General features: G+C 41.3%; 2 protein-coding genes across 10 annotated transcripts in view; one reads left to right on the top strand and one right to left on the bottom strand.

Moving 5' to 3' along the window:
- Positions 1–1,731, top strand: part of GNAL (G protein subunit alpha L) — a 314,144-nt gene extending 312,413 nt beyond the window's left edge. For all 4 annotated transcript variants that reach the window (XM_073331612.1, XM_073331614.1, XM_073331613.1 and 1 more), the window contains one exon: positions 40–1,731. In XM_073331612.1, coding sequence (XP_073187713.1) covers positions 40–186 — 147 coding nt within the window. In that variant the 3' untranslated portion in view covers positions 187–1,731. The remainder of the gene's footprint in view (positions 1–39) is intronic.
- On the bottom strand, positions 383–22,390 carry MPPE1 (metallophosphoesterase 1). Of its 6 annotated transcripts, XM_073331618.1 has the most exons (11): positions 21,893–22,390; positions 21,288–21,371; positions 15,939–16,328; positions 14,126–14,234; positions 12,952–13,055; positions 11,243–11,323; positions 7,971–8,079; positions 6,024–6,098; positions 5,800–5,922; positions 4,867–5,007; positions 383–3,788 (listed from the first exon to the last, which is right to left on the bottom strand). In XM_073331618.1, exons 3-11 carry the CDS (start codon positions 16,217–16,219, stop codon positions 3,606–3,608), a joined length of 1,206 nt encoding a protein of 401 aa, XP_073187719.1. In that variant the 5' UTR covers positions 16,220–16,328; positions 21,288–21,371; positions 21,893–22,390; the 3' UTR covers positions 383–3,605. The 6 variants fall into 6 exon arrangements, with proteins under 6 accessions (XP_073187719.1, XP_073187721.1, XP_073187722.1 ...); XM_073331620.1 differs by lacking the exon at positions 21,288–21,371 and having other exon boundaries at positions 21,918–22,390; XM_073331621.1 differs by lacking the exon at positions 21,288–21,371 and having other exon boundaries at positions 6,024–6,095.
- Positions 22,391–22,907: the final 517 nt, after the last annotated feature.

Raw genomic sequence — 22,907 nt, forward strand, 5'->3', positions numbered from 1 at the left:
AGCAATCAGTCTTCAATATGTTCTCTTCCTTTTCTGCAGAGGATAAGTACAGCAAGTGGAGATGGCAGGCATTACTGCTACCCACATTTCACATGTGCAGTGGACACAGAAAACATCCGCAGAGTTTTCAACGATTGTCGAGACATCATTCAGAGAATGCATCTTCGCCAGTATGAACTCTTGTGATTGGGATCACCGTGGAGCCTGTGGTTTTAAATACTTAGCTCCTTATTCTCTTGCTCTCTCTCTTTATACTATGCCACACAGGGTGGAAGAAAATACTGCAGAAATGTCAGTCTTTTCAGGTTGTTTACCTTAATTATTTAGCCTTCGAGCTGGTTTGCGGCAAGTTTGGGTTTCTTTTCCGCCATGCTTTTTGGGACTTTTTGTGTGCTTTATTTTGATATGCCACTTCTTTGTCATTCCACTAAGCCCTTTGGCTACCTCTGTTGCTTTAGAGGTGTGTTTTGTTTGTTTTTTGGGTTTTGTTTTTGCTAATTGAACATAACCTGCTAAATTTTTTCCAGCAGGTTATGTTAGTTCAAACTGGTATGTCAGCTGGATGACACTAAAGTCATACCTATCCTTGTGTGGGTCCCTTTTTTACCATGATATTAAGAGTACTTGATGGGTGAAAAAAGAATAATGCACTTTGTATCAGGTTACTAAATACTGTTGAGGAAGTATACACACAATGTAGCAGCACCACAATATTTATTACTCTGTCACAGTTTTTAGCATTACTGAGTTGCAGGTCAACTGATAAAGTGACCTCCTCTTTTAAGCCGTTACTGGCACAGGAAGTAGAGTAGATAATGAGAGGCATGGTGAAGATAAGCAATTTTTCTGGGGTTTTGGGGCTAAGTGCCTCTACACACCTCAGGCATTTGAATTACAGCTACTTTTTCAGCCTATTGCATCTAGGCAGAAAATTTACCACCCTCACTTATGTTATTGTGCTGTCCACAAATGATCCGGTTAGTTTAGATCATTCTTGGACAACAGTCCTCTCCCTATATATATATATTTTTTGTTTTACTGCTGGTTTATTATATTGTACAGACTGTAAAATGTAATATTATTTTGTACAACTTTATTGAAGAAAAATACTTGTAGAAGATCTTTGTGCCTTGATTATGGCTGTACCTGTAAAATGAGCTAAGATGTAAGTATGTTTTTGATTGCGCTGTACAGCTTGATGTCAACCTTACCTGCAGCAGTGACTGGAGGTAAGAACTTTATCTGTAGAGTTTAGGGATTTTTTTCTGGTTTATATAAAAACAATGCTCTTTAGTATGAAAAATATAAATTATGCAAATTAACCACTTACCTTTTCAAGTAAGGTATTACAGTCACCGGATGTTGCAGCAACATGCCTTTCTCTTTTGAAATCTCAGCTTTAAAACATTGGAATTCATTCAAGTGTCCAAATTGCAACCTGGTGTTGTTTTAATGGGAATCAAGGATTTTTTTTCCTTTAACTTTAGAAAATATGTTTAGTAATTCTTTGGTCATTCATAGTACATCACAATTGCACAGGCCGATTGTGAATGTGTAAAGCACCATTATATAGAGCTCGTCAATCTTTGTACCAACAGCAGCTTTCATTGTGCAAGTAAATAGCAAGAATGGGGGGTGGGGGGAGAGGAGGTATAAACCCTTGTGTCTGGCCTAAGAGAATTACAAGATGACATTTTTATTTCTCTTTTAATAAAGAGACATTAGAAAATTGTTTTATTTTAAATATTGTAGAATCAAACTGTGTGAATATTTCTCAAACTTGAATAATTTATGCAAATGACATTCTCAAAACAAGTTGTGGTACAGTACAATATATAAAAGCAAGAATTGCTGTAGCAATAAGGCATGTCCTTTTTAGTAACTATAACACTGCTTTATATTTTATACATAGGTGTTTTATGTCTCTGTGAGTATATACTTTTCCTGTGTCCAAGATAACCTGTACAAATGTCTAAAATTACAGTTGCAATAACAGAAACCTAGAGAAGTGTTAGCCTACATTACTTCATAGATTGTTTAATCACTCCTTGGACTATCTCCATCCTTTGTTTTTAAATTTTAGGGACAAATTAAGATCTGAGTTGTTTTCAGGAACACACTATGAATCAGATTTTTATAATACAGCCATGATTTGTGTTGTTTATAAACCCAGTCCTCTGTTACTTAAAATTAAATTAGAGAAATTTTATTTTAAAATAGGATAATTTTAGAGACAGTACAGTATCTTTGTAAGATTATCCTTCCAAGTGAAATTGCTAGTAGGATGTATAGTCTTGATATTTCTATATTTGAAATGCAGTTATGTATTTCCTAGGAAGTGAAAGGCAGGGGTTAGCTAGTAATAGGTATAATTCCCTAAATCTACCACTGCCAGTTATGCATAGATTTCCACACCTTCCAAAATTACTTTAGAAACATGCAAAATTTACCTTTTAAAAAGTGGGAATGAATAAAAGAAAAAGTAGGCAAACCAAACCACCCCTGTAGGCTAAAAACCCCTGCCTCTGCAGGAACACCAAAAGGAAAACTAGTTCCTGCTGTGGAATTTCCTTACGGTTTTTCTTGTAATTGCATTTGTCTATCCTGTCCCCACAAAGCAGCAGGGATTCTGGCTTCTAGATTTTTTGCAACCTAGCTACCCCGTTGGGAGGCGCTACGCCAGCTCTGAGGATTGCTGTGGCTCCAATGGAGCTCTGCTGCTACAGCTTTCCCCTATGAAGCAATCCCCAAAACTCCATTAAAGTTGACATTACGGCTCTGCATTAATATAACCAAATTTTGTTAACATTCTTTTGGAATCCTACAGGGGCTTAATATGCACCTGGTCCCCCATGTGGCTCCAGCATGAAGCAATGGGAAAATGTTCCTGCAGCAGTATCTGACCACCTTTGTTGGGGAAAACCTCTCCACGCTGACCTCGAGGGTGCAATAGGGCCCTGTAGTTTATCATAGCACATTTTATTAAGAAGAGCAGCTTGAGAGGTTCCACCCCTAATTTCTGGAAGGTCTGAAGTGTTTTGGCAAGTAGACCCTGGAGGGGTGGAAGGATGGTCTGGCAAACAGGGGATTACAATCTCCAACTACTAACTAACACAGCAGGGATTTCTCCCAAGCAACAGTTTTTTGCGTGACAGCTTAGAAATGCTAAGGAAATCCGCTGATGTATCTATCCCATTAGAAGAGCATGTAGCAATAAAACATACAGGGATGGTTCCAGCTTGAAAGACTATGCCTCCTCCCGGGTAGGACATACTAGTGCAGACAAGTGCTGAGGATGTAGGATTTACATAATGTACAGTTACAAACTTTTAGTATACATATTTGATACAAAAATTATAGCAACGAAATGGACTCATTTGATTGTAGAATACTGTATTTTTGTACAGCATGAAAACAGTTCATTTCAGTTAATTATTTATCCTGTAGTAGTCATATCAACTGTGTAGGATTTCTATGGTATGTGTAAATGTGACCCGCCTTCGGATTAACAATCCAGTGAGGTCATTTGCTGGCATGAATATAGTCTGATGTTTGACTGTTCTCAGCTTTGGTATTTCAGTAACTGAATGCAGATGTCTGGCTCTTCATACTGCTTTATGCTTCCTGATTAAGTGCTGAGCAAAATAAAAAGGTGGACTGAGAAGTTGAAGATGAGCTAGTATCAGTACCCCCAGTAGAGCCCCTGCTATACAGTATATAGTAACCACTCTGCTCTCAAGTGGAAGGAAACACTTGTAGAGGGAGAAGTTGGTTGGTGTTATGCTGCCCTGAAAAAGAAAGAAAGACCATCATGCTGTTGCTAAGAGGTTGGATATAGGTTTAGTGATTCTGCATCAAAAACAGCTAAGTTCTACAGTAGGTTGCGGAACCTGGACTAATATAGTACCAATGCCATGCAGTCAGTCCACTCCCTGTAGCACTGGAGACTAGACATGCCGCAGAGGTAAGGTGCATGGTTTGATAGCAACCACTTTAAGGAAAATCAAATAGGCAAAAGCACTTGATTGCATACCTAGCAGCTGGTAAAAGCAGGACTACTTAACAAAAGAAACATGCCAACACTTAAATAAAATACATGGATTGAGACGGGACTGGGTGGTGTTGTCTATGGACTAAAGAGTGTAAACCAAAGAGCAATGAGATTTGAGTTTCTTTTTCCCATGCCACAAGATGCTGAAAAAGTAAACAAACCGATTTTAGGTTTTGCTATTTAAAACAGAACTTTTCAAAAACGTGAATGATTGTAAAACTGGTTGTTTTCTCCATAATAAAGAAGATACTGTTCATTGGAACTATCTGATGGAGCTTAACCAACATTCTAAGTGAAAATTAGAAAACATGTGAATTGAAACTAATGAGGCAGATTATCAGAAGACATACGAGAACTTGCCCTCTCTGAAGTGGTTAATGGGTGAGTCTGAAAGGCAAGAAAGCCATGTAGAAATCTGAGATAGATATGGTCTTATTTTCATAGTAGAGAAATCAGCCAAGCAAAACTAGCCTTTCTACTGTTCAGTGCGTGGTACTGATGATTTTTTTTTTTTACAAGTCAATAGTTTACCCTGCACCCTCTTTATAAGAAACTCCGTTACACATGCTTTTTACGAATATACAAAATAGACCTTTAACAGCACTTCCTTGTACCACACAACCTGTGTGGCTCCCCTGATGTGCTTTTTAAAGTGGATGCAGTGTATTAGGTAAATGTTGGGTTTTGAGGGAGAGCGGGTGTTCTGCCTTTTTAAACAAAACAAACAGGTAGCAGCAGTTCAATAAATAGCTGATTGCCATGTTGATTTATATTTATGAAAGTTACCTGACAAAAATAAAAATCTTTAAATTTACCATGATGAAACTAGGGTTGTTTCTGTTCCTCCAACTAAACGATGGGACACTGATTTCTGGAATCTTCCCATTATGCAACACTTCACATGCACTGTGGGTATGGCCACTCAGAATCAAACGGGGATGAAACCACCATAACAGCTATATTGGAAACAGTACAAAATTACAAACATGAAAGGTTAATTTGAATTTATGTTTAAAGTCATCACAGTTTAATATCTAGTTTTGCTTCCAACGGGCTCTCCTTCCATATTTTTACTTGGGCTACTGTTTTTGCAGAGTATTTTGTGAAACCCTTGTGTCTTCCACTAATACAATATTCATATTTTAATATTAAATCACCTTATTTGACCTTTTACACAAAAACAGGGTGGTATTTTGTAACATTTTACTATAGTAGGTTAAATTCCTTATGAATCTGAACAACACTTAGTATCAAGTCTTTAGCAACACAAATGGAAAAGCTCGGTCTTAAATGAAGTGTAGCCCTGATTTGGAGGTGATCTGCCCTCAAACATTTCTGCTGTAGGAAAAATCTCTGTTGCCCATTTAATTTATTGGGAATGTTTTGTTTATCGTCAGTAAAAGTAGTATTTTTAGAGCCCTGGACAAGATCACTGACTTTTTCTATTAGTCCTACTAAAAATGGGTTACCCATATACTCTAAAACTTTACGTATAGTACAAAATGCTACACTGAGGATAAATGCTCTGCAGCAAACTGAGTGTCCCTGGATTTATCATGTGGAACCAAACAGAGAGCCCAGCAGGTCTATCAGCAGTCTCCCCCAGGCCTCACTAAACCAGGAGGAGCTGCGTGTTCAGCTTATCTCAGCTAGCATTTGCTTTTTCCAATATTATATACATAATTAAGGATTTCAGGAAGAGCTGTAAAGTTACTGTGATATTAAATAAAGTTGTTAAATTACCAAACCTTTTGTGAAGCCTCTCTAGAAAGTACATCATACTTTTCTTTAAATGGGATGTTCTTTTCCTCTGGAAGAGCAGAATCTTCCCCAGCACATTCAGCGTCATTTCTTCTGTAAAGAGGGTAATGCTGACAGGGATTCAGAGCAAGAGCCAGTTGTTAGTTAACGCAGCCTTTTATAAAATGGTGATAAATATGGTGAAATCCTGCCCACCTAATCTCCAACACACCTGTAAAAGGATTGGTTCTGAAGCTGGAAGCTGTTCCACATCACTGCATCTTTTCTTGGAATGATTCTCTTCCTGCTAACAAAATCAAGCCAGACAAATGTAATCTTGTCTGTGCAGCACTAGCTCTGTATTTATTACTTGCTTGGAGGGCCAGGACAGAAATGCAAAGTTGAAGACCATGCAAGATATTTTCCTCAAAGGAACTAGTATTGCATAAGGATTATTGCAAAAAGTACTTGTTTACAATGTCTGTCAGAGAAACTAATCATGAGGCCTTACAGAGTAAAATCAGAGGACAGAAATTAAGAAGTGTAGGTAAGAGAGAAAAGCTGTATGATGGGATGATTTGAAGAGAGCTGGTGCTGTGTAGGAAGTCTGTTCCAAATGGCAGGTGATTCAGAGCACATCACACAGAGGTCAGATTCTGCAGGAATGGAGCTAGGTGAACAGAAGCAAGTTCATGAAATGTTTTAAAAATTAAGACTGACAATTTACAACTGGACTCTAATGAACAAGGAGAGTGAAATTGTTCAAGGATGCCATGGATGCAATTACACTCTCTGTACATATCAGACGGTGGCAGCAACACTTTACAGAACATGCTGAACCACAGAGAATTGGAGTGGCTGTAGAGAAGGCAAGAGGATATAAAAGCATGCTTGAAGAGTTCAGCAGTGGTGGGAATCAAATTAGTAGTATTCAGAGACAGTGCTGGACGGATAATGGCAACATGCAAGTCCGCGGATCCAGGACATAGGGATGAAAGTAAAATTCACAATCAAGGATGCAAAGGGTTCCATTAAGACAGGAAAGAGGAAATGGGGTGGTTTGATACTCTTTTTACTTAAATTGTATTGATGTAGTGGAAGGAAGTTCTCTTAAGGTAAATTCACAAATTAATTTGGTCAAGACAGGGAGGAGTGTTCAAAAAGAGTACATCTGAAAAGCAGCATGAGCGCTCAGGTTAGGAGACGACATGACAGGCAAAAGGTAGATAGAAAAAGGCCCTGTCCATGTAAGAATAATACTTAGATCCTGAAGTGCTTTACAAATCAGAGTAACCATTAACAATTTTACAGATCGAGAAATTGAAATGAAGTGACTTGCAGGTCAGTGGCAAAGCGAGGAACAAAATCCAGGTCTCCAGACTGCCTATCCATTAGACCAGGGGTCGGCAACCTTTGAGAAGTGGCGTGCCAAGTCTTCATTAATTTAAGGTTTTGCGTGCCAGTAATACATTTTACATTTACAGGGGCGCCCCGACGGAACCCCAGGCAGGCAATGGGCTGAGCGGGGCCAGCAGACGGAACCCCAGACTGGCAGTGGGCTGAGCGGGGCCAGCAGACGGAACCCCAGACTGGCAGTGGGCTGAGCGGGGCCAGCAGACGGAACCCCAGACTGGCAGTGGGCTGAGCGGCTCAGGGCGCTGCCGGTCTGGGGTTCTATCTGCCGCCCATGCTGCCAGTCTGGGGCCCCGGCTGCCAGCCTTGCTCAGCCCGCTGCCGGCCTGGGGTTCTGTCCATCCAGGCCAGCAGCGGGGCTGGTGGCCAGTACCCCGGCTGGCAGCAGAGTACCACTAGAAATCAGCTCAGGTGCCGCAGGTTGCCAACCCCCACATTAGACTATGCTGGCTCCCTTACAAGAGCAGAGATCAGTGTATGTGGCAGAGAAAAGGGCTACAGGATTTTGCTGGCAGAGATCACAGGCCAGACAAGATTACAGGAGGTGAAAGACCGGGGCAGGGAGTCAGCAACATGCACACTGAAATCCACCGTGAATATGGAGGTAAGAATGATCAAGGAGACAAGGCCCCAAGCACTATGAGAGGAAGGACAAAACACAAACTAGAGACTGAGATTTTTCAGTGTAGAAGAATCTGACTTCCAGCCTGATTGTAACGGCAACACCAACTCTGCCGTTACAGTGAATGGACTATTGGACTCTTACCTGTTGAGAGCAATTCAGTTTATGAGAAAGCTTCATGAGCTTTGCCTCTGCTCTGCTGCAGATAGTGCACCCATCACCTTCCAGGGCAACACTGTTCACCATGACAAAACTGGGGGAGAACAGAGAGGGAATGGGGGAAAGACAACTGTTAGGTCTCCAGACACTCAAGGTGAGAGATGAAGCCCTTCTATTTAAAAAAAAAAAAAAAAAGCAAACGTTCATAAGTCAGATACAAAACTCAAAGTGTATCAACTAAATTCAATAATGACTGGGTCTGGGCCACACACTAGACCAGGGGCTCTCAAACTTCATTGCACTATCACCCCCTTCATGGCCCCACGAGCAGGGACTGAAGCCTGAGCCCACCCGAGCCCCACTGCTCTGGGCAGGGGGGCCAAAGCTGAAGCTCAAGGGCTTCAGCCCCAGGCAGAGGGCCTGCAACCTGAGCCCCGCCACCCAGGGCTGAAGCCCTCAGACTTCGGCTTCGGCCCCGGGTGGTGGGGCTTGGGCTTCAGCCCTGGGCCCCAGCAAGTCTAAGCCAGCCCTGGCAACCCTGTTCACTTTGAGATCCCAACCCACAGTTTGAGAATCGCTGCACTAGACGCATCTCTTACATACTGATACTGCATGTTACCACAGCTTTCCATGATCACCTGTTTTATTGTTAGACACTAATCTAGTCAGTTGGGTTGCACAGCAAAGTTTAGGTGCTGTGACTAATCCAATATCCACACAATTTGTGAGGTACTGTTTAAAATTATATCCTCTTGCAGTGCAGTAATCCATAACATTGAAATCTGAAGGTGAGAAGCTGCATTGGCACTTGTAGCTCAGAAGCCAGAGAGGCTTTGTGAGCAATGTTAAAGCAAAGCTATACTGCATTTGGCAGCCTCTGCCCAGGGAAATGAACCTGGACCTTGTCTACAGCTTGCCAGCAAAGTGCACCAATGGGGTGAGATTTGTAAAACACTCTAACATGCTGCGCTCCAGCCACCCTGCTGGCATGCTCTAAAAAGTACCTTGTTCACATTCTATATTGACATGAACTAGGTGCCCTGTAGAGTGTGCAAGAAGCATCTTCGCCGGGCAGTTAGAGCACAACATACATCCTTCTGGCACTGTGTAGGCAAGCCCTTGGTCTGATTCACACCTAAAGATAACTCTCTCTTATCCATGGGGTCTCTGGCAAAGCAGGGTAGGGAAGCTTTCACTATACTTACCTAACTCTGTCTTCGTTACAGCTTTTAAATAAACTCTGAATTTTTCTTGCTGCTAGGCTCTTCCCTGTCACAAGTATAAATAGGCACTTATTTTTCTATTAGAAGAACAGCCTGCTAGCTGATGGAGAAGAGACGTAGTCACAACTCAGCATGCAGGAGGAGGGAACAGTGGTGTGCTTATACTCAAAAGTGAGCTAGATTTTATCATGGAAGGGTTGCTGGTAAAAAGCAGATCTTAAATTGCAGGCAGCATTTTCCACTAAATAGCTACTTCTTGTATTAGTGCTCTAGAACACATTTACCAAGCACTATTAACAATGAAAACTCATTTCAACAAGCAGGTGGTCAATTGGGTACTGTACACACAGGCTGGAGTAAGGAGAGGATGTTAGGCCCTGTTTAAGCACTATTTTTAAAATGTTAGCTGAAATGTGTGTTTGGGGTCCCAGACTTGAGTAATATAGGGTTGTATTAAACTGGGGTCTATTTTCCCCATAAGCCTGCATGAAGCACACTTTCTTTCTTTCATGGGTGATATAGCACTTCCAGCCTGTTTAGAATACTTGCTTAATGTTTAAAAAAATTAAGTGATACAGTTGTAGCCTTTATTTCCTACATTCTTGTGAATTATTATAGTCTGACCATATACACATCGATGTATTTCCCTTCACTTTATCTGACAAAAAAAATTCTGATAAGATGTCTTTCAGTGGATCCAGTGCTCTTCTCCCACTGCACTTCCTTACACAGTATGTACACCCAGAACAAAGGAACACGCTAAGCAAATACAGAAATATTTACTGGGCTATCAACAGTTTCTCTAACCAATTGATAAAACTAAAGGAAGGAACAAGCTTGGCAATACGATGACAGACACATTGTGGGCCGAGCTCTGCTGAGGTGATTAGTCAAGATCACTCGTGAATAAGAGTTGCAGGACCAGGTGCTATGTTACTATGTTCCATAAATAAGGCATGAGTTTCAGGAACTGAAGAAGCGAGGACATTTCACTCGTGTTAAATTTTAATACTTAAATGTTGAGCATTTCACTCAACCACTTTCCTCATTTAAGATTGGCAGCCAGTGGTCACCGTAAGTGGTTGGAAGCAAAAGAACACAAACCCAACAAGTCTGTTCTTGTGCTCCAGAGCACATATGACTGCCATTAAATCCTCTGAATTGTTTTCTTTCCACTGAAGAGTTGCAAAGTCATTTTGCTCAAAACAGCTCCCTTTACAGCAGGGGTCACCAACTAGTTGATTGCAATCGACTGGTCAATCCTGGAGCCTCTGCCAGTTGATCACTATCTCCAGCCACTAAAATCATGGCGGGGCTCAGGCTCCTGGGGGCAAGGGTGAGGGGAGGAAGCTCTGCACACTGCCCCCGCCCCCAGCATCGTCCCTGCAGCTCCTATTGGCCGGGCACAGGCAGTGCACGGAGACTCACTGTCCCTCATCGTCCCTAGGGGCTGCAGAGATGTGCCACTTCCAGGAGCAGCATGGGGCCGGGGCAGGCGGGTGGGCAGGCAGCATTCCTGAGCCCCACCACGCTGCCAACCAGGAGCAGGTCTGTGGTAAGCACCTCCTGGCCGAAGCCTGCACCACCTTCCGCATCCCAACACTCTGCCCCAGCCCAGAGCTCCTTCCTGCACCAAACTCTCTCCCAGAGCCCGCACCCTCTCCTGCACCCCAACCCCCTCCCCAGGCTCAGCCAGAAGCCCCCTCCCATATTCCAAACCCCTTGGCCTCAGCCCAGAGCCTTCATCCCCTCCCGCATCCCCACCTCCTGCCCCAGAAAGTGAGTGAGGGTGGGGGAGAGCGAGCAAAAGTGGGAGGGGCAGATCCTGGGTTGATCTTAAATTCAAAAAGTGATCTTGTGCATAAAAACGTTGGAGACCACAGCTTTATAGTATTTATAAACCAGTTTCTTGGGAGTAAACAATGTTTTATGTTTAACAAATCTTCATGAAAACAAGCTACAATGGGTTCAGGAAAATAAAAGCTTAAACAAAACAATGAAAAAGCTCAAAATGTTGGAAAAAATTATACTCACTTTACCCCTTTCCGGGTTATTAGCTTTCCGGAGGTGAAGTTGAAAACTTTTGCAAACCGTTTTAACTTGTAAGCGGTCATTCTGTGTTTAAAAGATAAGAGTAGTAGGATGCTCAGAAACTTGCCATTACAAGTCATTTTATATAGTTGTGTTACAGATTTAAAAGGCAACTCCCAAACAGGTACTGCTCCATGATCCAGCTTAGACCTTAAAACTGAGATTCTCTATGGGATCGATACAGCCTCTCTCAAGTCTACTCTGGCCCCAAAGCAAGCATGACCAAGCCAGGGAGGATAGCCCCCAATACAAGCACAGCGTGAAATACAACAGATGCAAATCACCCTCTCTGATGCTGAGAGAGTAGGGAATGGGGCAGAATACCTCCCAATACCTTGGGTCACTGCAGCACAGCATGAGTTATAGCAGCAGCTTGACCATGATGTGACCTTGAAGCCACCTTTACAGAGCACTCCTAACTCTCACTCTGTGCACATGAGCTACACCCAAGGTCTGGCTCTAAAAATGTAACCCAGCCCATCTTAACTGACGCTTGAAGACAAAAGCCTAGATAATAAAAAAACTGATTCACATGGAAGCCAACAGTTACTCAGGACTGTGAATTAGTGGTGAGTCAGTGGATTAGGGCACCTGCAGGAGATACTCCCACAAAGAGCCAAGCAGCCACTCCTTGCATACAATTTTCAGGGCTGGTCATGCAGGCAGAGCTCAAGTGAGAGCCTCTGGGACTGAGGAAAACAGATCTGCCCTTGCCACTGAGCCCTGCCTTCATGTATGGATTGGCGCGCTCTCAGTGGTAGCAGAGAGAGGGTTCTGGGACAGCAGGACACAGAGAAAGATGTAAGGGAGGGAAGGAGTCAGGAAAAAGCTACTGTTGAGTCTGGGGCCCAATCGCATTACACCCAACTCAGCTCCAGCAGCAGCAGCTTTTCTCCAACTACTCACAAACCCATTACCAGGTCAGTGCTTGAGACTTGGCAGCCGCTCCTCCCAGGAGAGCGTGGGGGCAGGAGGCAGAGAACCGGTGCTGCCGGGTCCAGGGCAGACAAATCCAAGGCGAACTTATTTGTGCCAATTATTGGATAATCGATCTATTAATGTAGCTGATCAAAGTTATGCAGACAAAGTCTGATTTAAAAATTATTTTTGAAATGCTTTCAATGTGAATTGATTATTTAAAAAAAATAAGGACTGTTTTTATAATTACTGCACTGAGATACAGAAAGCTCTGAGTGGGGTTTTGCAGTAATTAGCAAGGTAGGAGATGCTGTAAAGACATTCGTACATGTAAAGATCTTTCAGCTCACATAAATCCTTAATAGGAGGACTTGATACATAAAAGCACTTTGTGTTTCTTGGATGTTCATTTTCATAGACCTCATCCAGCAGGAGAGAAAGTAAGACAGTAATAGGAAATGGATGGCAGTTGCCCTATCTTAGGAGCTGAGGGAGGGGAAGTGGAAGCTCCATCTGAGCAGCCAGAGAGAAGTGTGTATTAAACATTGACTCTTCAACCTAAAATTCTCACACACACATTGGCAGAGGAATAGAGAGGCGTTAAAGTCAAAAGTCAGACTAAAAACCAACATTTGACTTTGGGACCAATCTCTTGAGGCTGGCAATACTGAGTTACTGTTTACATTTTGACATTTCATACCTGACAGCGTACTGAATTTTTCTGAAATACTTACTCATAGTGAAAACCAATGTCATGGTTGCCAACAACCACCATTAGCTCAGTGCAAACTGGATGCCGGAACATTTTCTGAAACCGCCTGACATCATCTGCCCAGGCCTGCAGGAAAATTGTAAAAACTGCTGATGTGGAAGAGAACTATGAAAGGACTTAACAGTAGGCTGCCACTTTGAGATTTTCATGTTTTATGTGTTTGGGCTGGGGAGAGGAGAAAGAAGCTATTGGAAAAATCAAGTCCAGGGAGAATCACCAAATTTCAGTTTGTAGTCAAGCCACTGGAAACTACCACTGCCAAGATGAGAGCAGCATCCACTGTATAGTCTCTAGGAATGGAATATGGACGATATTAAAATTGCTATTAGTGTCATTAATATTGCAACAACAATTATTAGCTGGCTTTAGAATACGTGACACAAATAGAACTTTCTGACCAGCTATCAGGAAGGTCAGAGCCCCAAACACGAATACCCAGTAATGCACAGGCCTGACTGATTCCCTTGTTTATATTTGCAAAATTCATTTGTCAACAGCTTTAATACACTAGGCAATGCACTTCTTTGGGTTTCAGAAGGCCAATAATGCCTTTTAAAGTAAAAGGTTAGTCATTTGCCATTTTAAAGTTTGAACAGTTGGCCACTCATGCTAGTAGCCTGTCAGTGTTTACACCTAGCATCATAGCGGTGGCCACAAACATTTATAAATGTTACCTCTTTTCCATACACTCCTAAAAGCAGGGGATTAAGTAGATTTCTCCTTTTCACAGCTTTAGTACCTCATAAGCATGAAGAGGATCACATTTAACTCGTATCTCCCCAGACATGCACATTCTTGGCGCACAGCCTGCCTCCTCTTAACCTTGCACTCAAGTGTAAGAGAGTAGGAGTGTAGGGGTGCTGGAGTCCAACTCAATGCAAAAGACTACGCCTACTGCCTGATCTTATTTGTGCCCACACATACCCTCCACTCACACTGGAGTGCAACTGCCTTGCAGTGACTGCACTAGAAAGGAGTGTCATGGCCTACAAATCCGCAATACATATATTGTGGAAGACGAAAATCAAATAAAGCCTGGCTTGCTCTGCATGCCATTTATTTCCAGGAAACCCCATTTCTTTTAAAACAGTACAGCATTTTAGGACACTAAAAACCAGTAGATGGGGACCTTTTACCTGGGAGAAGCTCCACTTTCCTTCATCAAAGACGTCTCCTAGTATGAAAACAATATCTGGCACCAGTAATGACAAGGCAGTTTGGAAGGCTCTCTCCATTTGCCATTCCCTAAGAAACAAGAAGCATCAAATCAATAGACTCTCTTAACTGCCTGATCCTTTATTCTGATTAAACAAGGTCTTGCCTGACAGAAAAGTGAAGCAGCCGCTCAAAGACTGAAAGAGCTACTCCGAAACACCAGCTCCTGGGCTACCTCCCTGCTCTCCCTCCATCCCCCCGCCCCCCCCCCCCCCAACATAAACCATGATCAGCACCAGCTCATGGGACATCATACATAAAGTGCTGATACCAACCTTTTATCACAAGTTAATGGGTTATTTTCAAAGCATGTAAAAACTGATCAGTTGCAAGTATGTTGAATAATCGCACACACTTGACCGAATGCATCTGTTCCTGCAGCAAAAGGTTTTGATTGCTCAGAACAAACCCCCAGGCTGGATATTGAAACATCATTACAAATCATCTAACCAATGACACAAATTAGACCTCCAGATAAAACAATTTATAATGAGTAAGTTACTATACTGCTATTTGCTAGATATGGGTAACAAATTTCCATTTCGATAAAACATTATAATGAATTGTGTCAAAAGGGTAGTTGATAGAGCTGACCCTAGCGTGCATAAGACAGACAGCAACTTTGCTATACAAGGTCAAGCCACTGTTTTGAGTCCCGTGGGGATAAGTCTTCCTTTAGTAAATTTCATCCTGCAGTGATCTGAGCAAGGTTTCTGCTGGGACACAGAATAAGCCAGATTCTGCTCTGATTAAACGTAAAACCAGTGAATTTGGCAGAAATATTGTAGACTTACACTACTATATCATGTGACCCCGTCCCATACTGATAGGTAGTAACTACCTATATTTAGTAGTTCCTATTAGTAATAGCTTTTTCTCTAGGTTGAGCACATAACTGAAAATGTTATAAGCTGTCTTAATGTCACATGAAATTTTCCAATGCTGAAGTAGAAAAAATAAGGAAGTCTTTTTCAGTTCATCTAATGGACAATGCAAGGTCACATAGGAAGGGACACTATATCTAAAAGCATTCACTGGGCGACTCCCACCTCCCTCACTCCACTCTATTATCAGGGCTTGAGCTCACTCTCCCCAACTCTTCCTTTAAGTACATTTATAGTTATTAAAAGATAAAAGAATGTTCAGTAGAGATTTAATTTGATGCCACTCAGTCACATAGCTCCTGCCATGGAAAAATAGATACTTTCCTTCAAAGTTCTGCTTCTCTGTGGATTACAAGAGGTAAGCAATGTGGTGTAGTGGATTAGGCATGGGATTGGGAGAGTTTGATTTTAATCCTAGTCCTGGCCCTGACACTGACTCAGTGTGACACTGGACAAATTACTATCAGTTCCCCCACCCCTGTAAATGGGGATACTATTACTAACAGGGGGGTTGTGGAGATTAACTACTTCATTTTTGTAAAGCACTGTATAATTTATAAGTATTATTATAAACTGCAAAGGATTCTTTGAGACAGACAATGTACTCAGAAGCTTATGGCAGCACAATACACCAGCAACACTAGCCTTGGTCTGTCAGACACTGCACTGATTAAACACAGTCTAATTCACTAACCCTCCATTATTCTCTTCCCCCGTAATTCAGATAAGCAAGTAAGAAGCCAGACTGGCTACTTGCCACAAATGCCACTACATTTACTACTGCTTATACATGGCTCTGATAAAGCCTTTAAAAATTGGTTACAACATGTTCCCTAAATTCAGTTCTTACCTTCTTAATTTGTCTAGCCAATGCCCTTTGATTTCGCCAAGCAGGTGGGTATCAGATAAAAACATGGCCTTCAAGACAGAAGCCGAAGACTGTTTGCTGCTCCTGTGAGCTTCTATTTTAACTTCTGGCCAATGACACTGAAATATCACCACATAATAAATTAAGAATTCACAAAAGATTAACACCAAGGCAACCAGACACAAAAGCTTCAGCAGAAAACAGCCTCTCTTCTTCAAGTGAAGAATCTTCATAATGCCCAAGTTGGATCTCATCGTTGCCATGTCAGCCTATAGAAGTTATTCTCCGGGGTCAAAGCACCCTCCTTCGTACAACAGAAAATGGTGGGGTCCAATCAGAGGTTCATATGGTCTCCACATCAGTACAGAATCCCTGCAGAAGCAATATAAAAAAAAGATATCTACAAGCCCAGTGTTCCAGTCATTAATAATCAAGTACAGCTCATTTACAGGATGAAAAGTCACAACCCAATTCCTATTAAATTACTACCAGTATTCTGAAAGCCTTGGAGCCCTGTAACTAAAAACAAGAATCACAAAGGCAAAGTTGTTTTCCCAGACAAAGGAATCAGATTATTCCCAAGGAAATCTGAAAATCCATCCTGGTCTTTATGACAAGCTCAGGCTACTCAAACCACACTACTCCTTCCCCCAATCCTCTAATTGTAAATTGGTTCTGAAGAAGAATAGGTGTGTGTCTAAGACAATAGAGGACTAGGAGCCACAGCTTCTGGCTCTACCACAGGAAAAATTTCACTTAAGGTCTCTTTGCCTCAGTAACATACTTTTCTACCTCACAGAGCGCTCCAAAGCTAAATTCATTATAAAATTATTGAGATCTTAAGATGCAAGATTCTATAGAAATAAAAAATAGTAAAATAAAGTGAACCAGTTATTTGCTTGTTACTCTCCAGTACTGAGTTTGGCATAGCACTCTTCTACACAAATCTCTAATTGCCCACAGTTGTATGTTATATTTCTAATACGGTTTTATTGTTTGTAGTGTGAATGGGACAACATAGTTATAAAACCACATTATGCAACTGGGTTACAGCCTAGGTCATGACATTTTTCCCTAACACCATCCTGTAGCTAAGCTGCCACATGGGCACAGCAAACCAAAGAAAGGGCTAGAACACATATTCTACTATCTGAGTCAGACAACTGTGCACTTCCAGTTAGCGGGGCCCAAAGAGAGTGCTTATATTGCTCTGAGTCACTCAACGCTGAAACTAGTTCGTGGGCTAGAAGAGGAGAATGGTCCCAGTGTAGTGAAGCAAGTTAGCATACCTGTAATCAAGAGGAGAATTTGGTCCATTTTATTTAACCTCTGCTAGAATAGGCCTAAAAAACGAAAACCAGGAAAAGGAAATTTGTCCAGCAAGTGTCCTTTAATTTCACCATGCAAGTGGCTACTTTGTTTTGAAGAGGCTATTCAGTCACTGCACTTTCATACTGGTCACAGGCTCCCAGAGGGAAGTCTATAGCAAGGGCCAAAACCCAGCTGGACCTGCTGAGGACACAGGGTTAGTGAATTGAGATGCTGGGACTAGGGGACCCTGTCTACCAGTGGGCTGGATTGTGGGATTCCACCCTAAGAGAAGTATAAGCCTTAGCCTGTCATTTGGAAGCACTGTCTATGGAGAGATTGAGTGAGGGGACAAAGGTACAGCTCACCCTGGAAGCTTAACATGTTCTAGTACTACTACTAATAAAATAATAATGGTGTATAGGAGGCACTGAGATGGGAAGAGAGAGCAGCCAAATATATTCACATTCAAATCATCCCAGAACACACTATGGCAAATGTGACTGCTTTCTGGCACAGTCACCAGAATTTAATAGGATTTCAAATTCAATAAGATTTACTGACTTCAATTAATTTCACGTTGTGAAAACCTAACAGGTTAAATGAGTTTACCACACCCTCAAGGAAATCTACTAGAAGTCTGCAGTAAGGAGGAACAGATGACTGGGGGTGACAGCGTTTTTAAAGGGGAAATTCAGAAGATTTCAAAGTCTCTGACACATAAAAAGTCTTTCCTTCCAGAGATTACTTTTTCAAACTGTCTTAACCGTAATCCAAAACAAAGAAGTCTCCACCCTGAGTGAGAGAAATCTGGCAGCATCCAAGACTAACAACAGTAAAGGAAAATCCAAAAAGGCCTGAGAGTGGACCTTTTCCTGGATATCTAGGGGAGAAGCTCTTTCCCTCTCTTTAGAGAATAAATGCCAGCACTTTCAAAATACCACCTCCTCAACAGGTCTTTGCAGAAAAATACTCTCTTTCTGAGGCAAGTACCTGCAAGAAATAGCAAGAGGGACTGCAGTCCCACAGGAAAGGAGGGCTGCTAGGTTAACCTTAGAGCAAAATACCTAGTCCTCCATGTGCAGCCTCTCCCAGGATTTCACTTAGGAGATAGCACAACATACCTGAAGCACCTGCTTTTAGAGATATCCACTTTGATTGTATTAACTGGGACAGGAGCACAAGTGACAGTGTTTCTCTAAATACTTATTAATGGAAATTTAAATCAATGTTAATGGGAAAGCTGTAAAAACAAAACAAAAAAACAAACCACGCACACTTTCTTTTAAAGATGAGAATTGGACATTTCATTATTTGCTTTCCTATGCTCTGAAGTATTATGAGACAAATAATGGTAATAAAAGGCTTAAAGAAAGTACTAAGTATCTATAGATTTCTAAATACTTTGAAAAAGGCAGGTCAGCACCATTACCCAGATGGAGAAACAAGCATTTCAAAGGTGTACACTAATTTTTGAATCCTCCATGGCTTGGTCTGACATGCCTATAGCCATTTTTCAGATGTTCTGGCTATATTTTATTGGAATTCTGAGTAATCAGTACTTCTGAACACCAGCCCATACGTTGGACAACTAAAAAGTAAGGAACCCCTTTGAAAGGGTCAGTGACTTGCCCAAAGTCAGTACAAAGTCAATGACAGAATCAGGACAGAATTCAGCTCTTTCCACTACAAATGTTCTAAAACCAGTATGCCAGGCAGCCTCTCCATAAGTCCCTACCTTAAAGGAAATTAAACATTGGCAACATGCCACAAGCCTCTTACTTTCTCAAGAAAGCCTACACCTGATCACGAAGTTATCTCTTTTCAAACACGGATTTTTGAAATTTTACCAATATTTAGAAACATTATCTTTTCAAGACAGCAAACAGGCATCAGTCTGGTCAAGCACTACACTTTTTCAACGTCCTTTAATATGTTAACAGTAGTGGGTCAATCTTTGCTATGTGCTTTAGAGAAGTGCAGGAAACAATGCAAAGGCAAAAACCTCAAAATCCAGCAACTGCTCACTCATTAGATGATAGAAAACACTCAAACAGCTACAATAAAATAACCTACAAATGCACATTTTCTGTTCATTCAACTACATAAGGATAGATTAGGAGCACAAAAATAGCTTCCACAATCCTGTTTCATATGGGAGACAGCTCCATGCACACCCAAATACATGCTAAACATCCTTTTTGTTTTTCTGTTTGTTGTCACCTCTGTTAAAACTTGTTTTTTTTTCCTCCCTTTCTTCACACTATGAATAGGGTCATTACCTCACACAGCCGCCATATTATGAAGAAAATGCATAGTCATATCATATTCCTCAATTATGATACAAGAACGGTCACAGCAATCCAAATTTCTACACCCAAATTAAATTTAGGAACCACAGGAATTACAACACTAAGCAAATCAATGGTCTGTCTAATCTGGTACCTTGTGTCTGATGGAGACCAGTACCAGATATTTCAGAAGGAGGAACAAAAATCTCCCTAACAGTTAGAATAGACTGATTAAAATCCGCAAGCAGGAAACTTTAATTTAAATCTTTGATTTTAATCTTGTTTTGCATTTGTTCTTTTTAGTTGTCTTCCTAAAGAAAAGCTGATCAACATTAAAACATGTTGATTTGCTAGGAAATATAGTCTTCACACTAAATCTGGCACTTCTTAACCAGAAGGGTAAATAAATATTTATAGATTTAGTACAAGAAATTATATAGTTTAACATACATGTATTCAGATTCTTAATGTTTACATATTTATGTTGGAAAATGATGAATGATGCTTTTACTGGATTATGGTTAATTTTTTTACTCGTGATTTATGTCAAGCAGCATAAGAACATAAGAATGGCCATATTGGGTCAGACCAAAGGTCCATCCAGCCCAGTATCCTGTCTACCGACAGGTGCCTAAGAGGAAGTGAACCTAACAGGTAATGATCAAGTGATCTCTCTCCTGCCATCCACCTCCATTCTCTGACAAACAGAGGCTAGAGACACCATTCCTTACCCATCCTGGCTAATAGCCATTAATGGACTTAACCTCCATGAATTTATCCAGTTCTCTTTTAAACCCTGTTATAGTCCTAACCTTCACAACCTCCTCAGGCAGGAGTTCCACAGGTTGACTGTGAGCTGAGTGAAGAACTTCCTTTTACTTCCATTTGGATGGAAATTGGAATTCAATTAAAAGTGTACAAAACCAGTTTTTTCAAATAGTATCAGTTGAATATAGGGCTACCTTAAATGTGCTGTATACATAAGGGGGGGAGGGAGTAAGTTTATCAAAACATGTTTTGCATTTAAAGCTAACTGATTTATTTTTAAAAAAGAGACAATGTGCATGAGAGAATGGATTGTTTCTGCATATCTACTTCAGAATTTTAGAACGAATAGATCTCATCCTTCTGCACAATAAGCTTTTCTGCTTTTTCAACTTTGAATGAACTAGTCACTGAAATGAGCTAACTGAATGAACATCCAGCAGTTCAGTGGTGTTTCTTTAAAACTTCAGCAGCAAACATGTACTGCTTGAATGTTTCATTTAAATGATTGCAGTAAGTTTAGTTCTTAATATAGTTTTTTTTTCAAATTTAATTTTAAATAGATTTTAAAAAAAACATTAAATGTACATTTTTTAAAATCCAATTTGTGGAGGGGAGAGGGGAATCCATTTTTATCCACCCAATGGTGGATAAAAGACCTTTAGGGGAAGTTCTTCCTACCCTCAGACGAATCAAGATGGTGGATTTTTTGTTTTTGTAAACATACTGCAAGCTACTTCACATAAAAATCAGGACAAGCAGAAACAATAAGCTTTGAGGAACTACTTTCCCTTCCCCTTCCTTTAGTGAAAACTCCAACTTCCTTAATAGACATTTGAAATTACTGGGGCGGGAAGGGAATAAGGAGGTCTTAATAGAAGCAGCAGATAAACAACTCACAACAGAGTGAGTTAACAAAAAAGTCATTCTTCTTTCAGCCAGTCAGGTCTTTCTTCATATTGCTTACATTTCTAACCGGGACTCCATGATGAAAGCATCATTGCTGGCCTCATTCAGGACATACCGCATCAGAACCACAGAAACTAAAGATCTGTGAACAACAGGTCAATAAAGTATACTTAGATGACTGGAAAAGTAAACTACAATTCCAGAAAAACCTCTAATCTCTGCTTCAAAAAAAAAAAAAAAAAAGGCATTGGCCACTTTCCAAACTCACTAAGCTGTGAAGCTACAAATGAGGCTGAATTACCTTTGTTTTAACATCATTCTTACCTAGCATTTTAATCAAAGTCAGCATTATAAAGCCACAGGATCTCTGCATGTTCCATACTGGACAGACAAGTGTAAAACAGAAACGTTTGTCAGGCAGGCACATACCACACAAAGCCTTACCGTGCAAATCGTACCTACCTCTAATACCAGAGTTGCAGCTTTACTTCCTACTGTACCGATTGTTACAGAGGAACCACAAACTATCAAAGGGCTGCCAAAGTATTATATAATTTAATAGAAAATGTTCGTAAATTACTCGAGTTGCACTAAGGCACGTAAAAGACGGAAGGCAAAAAAACCTCAAGACCCTTCGCATTCACAAATCCACGCCATGCTTACCAGAAAAAGGGCAAATAAAACCTACAGTTTCATAACCATTGTTCAACCGCTCTCCGGGAGCCTCTCTTCATTAAGAGATTTTTACACATCAACTTTCCCTAGTGCATCTGCACGCGAAGAGCTACAAAGGGGGAGGAGGGGATGAAAGAGCCGAGTCCTCCGTCAAACGATAATCCAGGAAAATACACCCAAAAGCGAGGTGCACGAAAATTCCCTTCTCGGTGGAAAACTGCCATTTAAAGGACACCAGCAATGGCAGAAAACAATACCCCCAAAAGATTGGGGGGGGATCCTCTCTGCACGTGAGCCAGCGTTTCTGCTCCTGGCTGTTGCTAGTCTAGGGGCTGCGCTGGAGATTTGAGCGCCGCCGCAGGTGTCTCATCCGCGCACACACTTCTGGGTTGCGGTTTGCTTCTACTGAAAGGGCATCGCGAGACCAGCCGAGCACCATTGGCACTAACAGCCAGGAAGGCGGCATGACATCTCTTATTCCGAGCCAAATGCAACCCTGATCCGGATTGGCTGTTTTACCTTTCAACCCAGAGGTTCCGTCATTGGCCAGCTGCAGCTGAATTCTGGTTGGCTGTTTTCAACCACTGCTGAAATGCTGGTTCACAGCTGTAGCTGCTCTTTTTTCCCACTGTAAAAGCTATTTCGAGGAAGACTGGGTGTAGTATATTGATCCACAGTAAATCCACACCATGTCTGCAGACCTGGTTACAGGAGAGCTGTTTTCTGACAGGTAGCATTGGAACGATTTGAAGGTCACAGTTAACACACAGTTAGACCCATCACACTGCCAAATGGAATTACGATTTAACCATATTAAAGGACAACCATATTGCCACTAGATATCCCAAGGTAGATGATTGTGTTGTTTAGAACTAGACTTTTGATGAAGAATCTAATTAAGGAAAGGTTAAAGGACTTGCACTTATTCTCATTCTAAAAGAGCAGAGACTGGGATGACACAATATAGTTTTGAAAGTTTTAACATAGCATGATAAAAGGGACA

The sequence above is a fragment of the Lepidochelys kempii genome, chromosome 2, assembly GCF_965140265.1.
Source record: "Lepidochelys kempii isolate rLepKem1 chromosome 2, rLepKem1.hap2, whole genome shotgun sequence".
NCBI lineage: Eukaryota > Metazoa > Chordata > Testudines > Cheloniidae > Lepidochelys > Lepidochelys kempii.

Coding starts and splice junctions, on each gene's coding strand:
- MPPE1 (XM_073331620.1), bottom strand. CDS start 16,219: ATGGCAACGATGAGATCCAACTTGGGCATTATGAAGATTCTTCACTTG. Junction 5,008..5,799: donor CTAGAGAGGCTTCACAAAAG/GTTTGGTAATTT, acceptor TTTCCAATATAG/CTGTTATGGTGGTTTCATCC. Junction 3,789..4,866: donor ACAACCCTAGTTTCATCATG/GTAAATTTAAAG, acceptor TTTCTTTTTCAG/GGCAGCATAACACCAACCAA.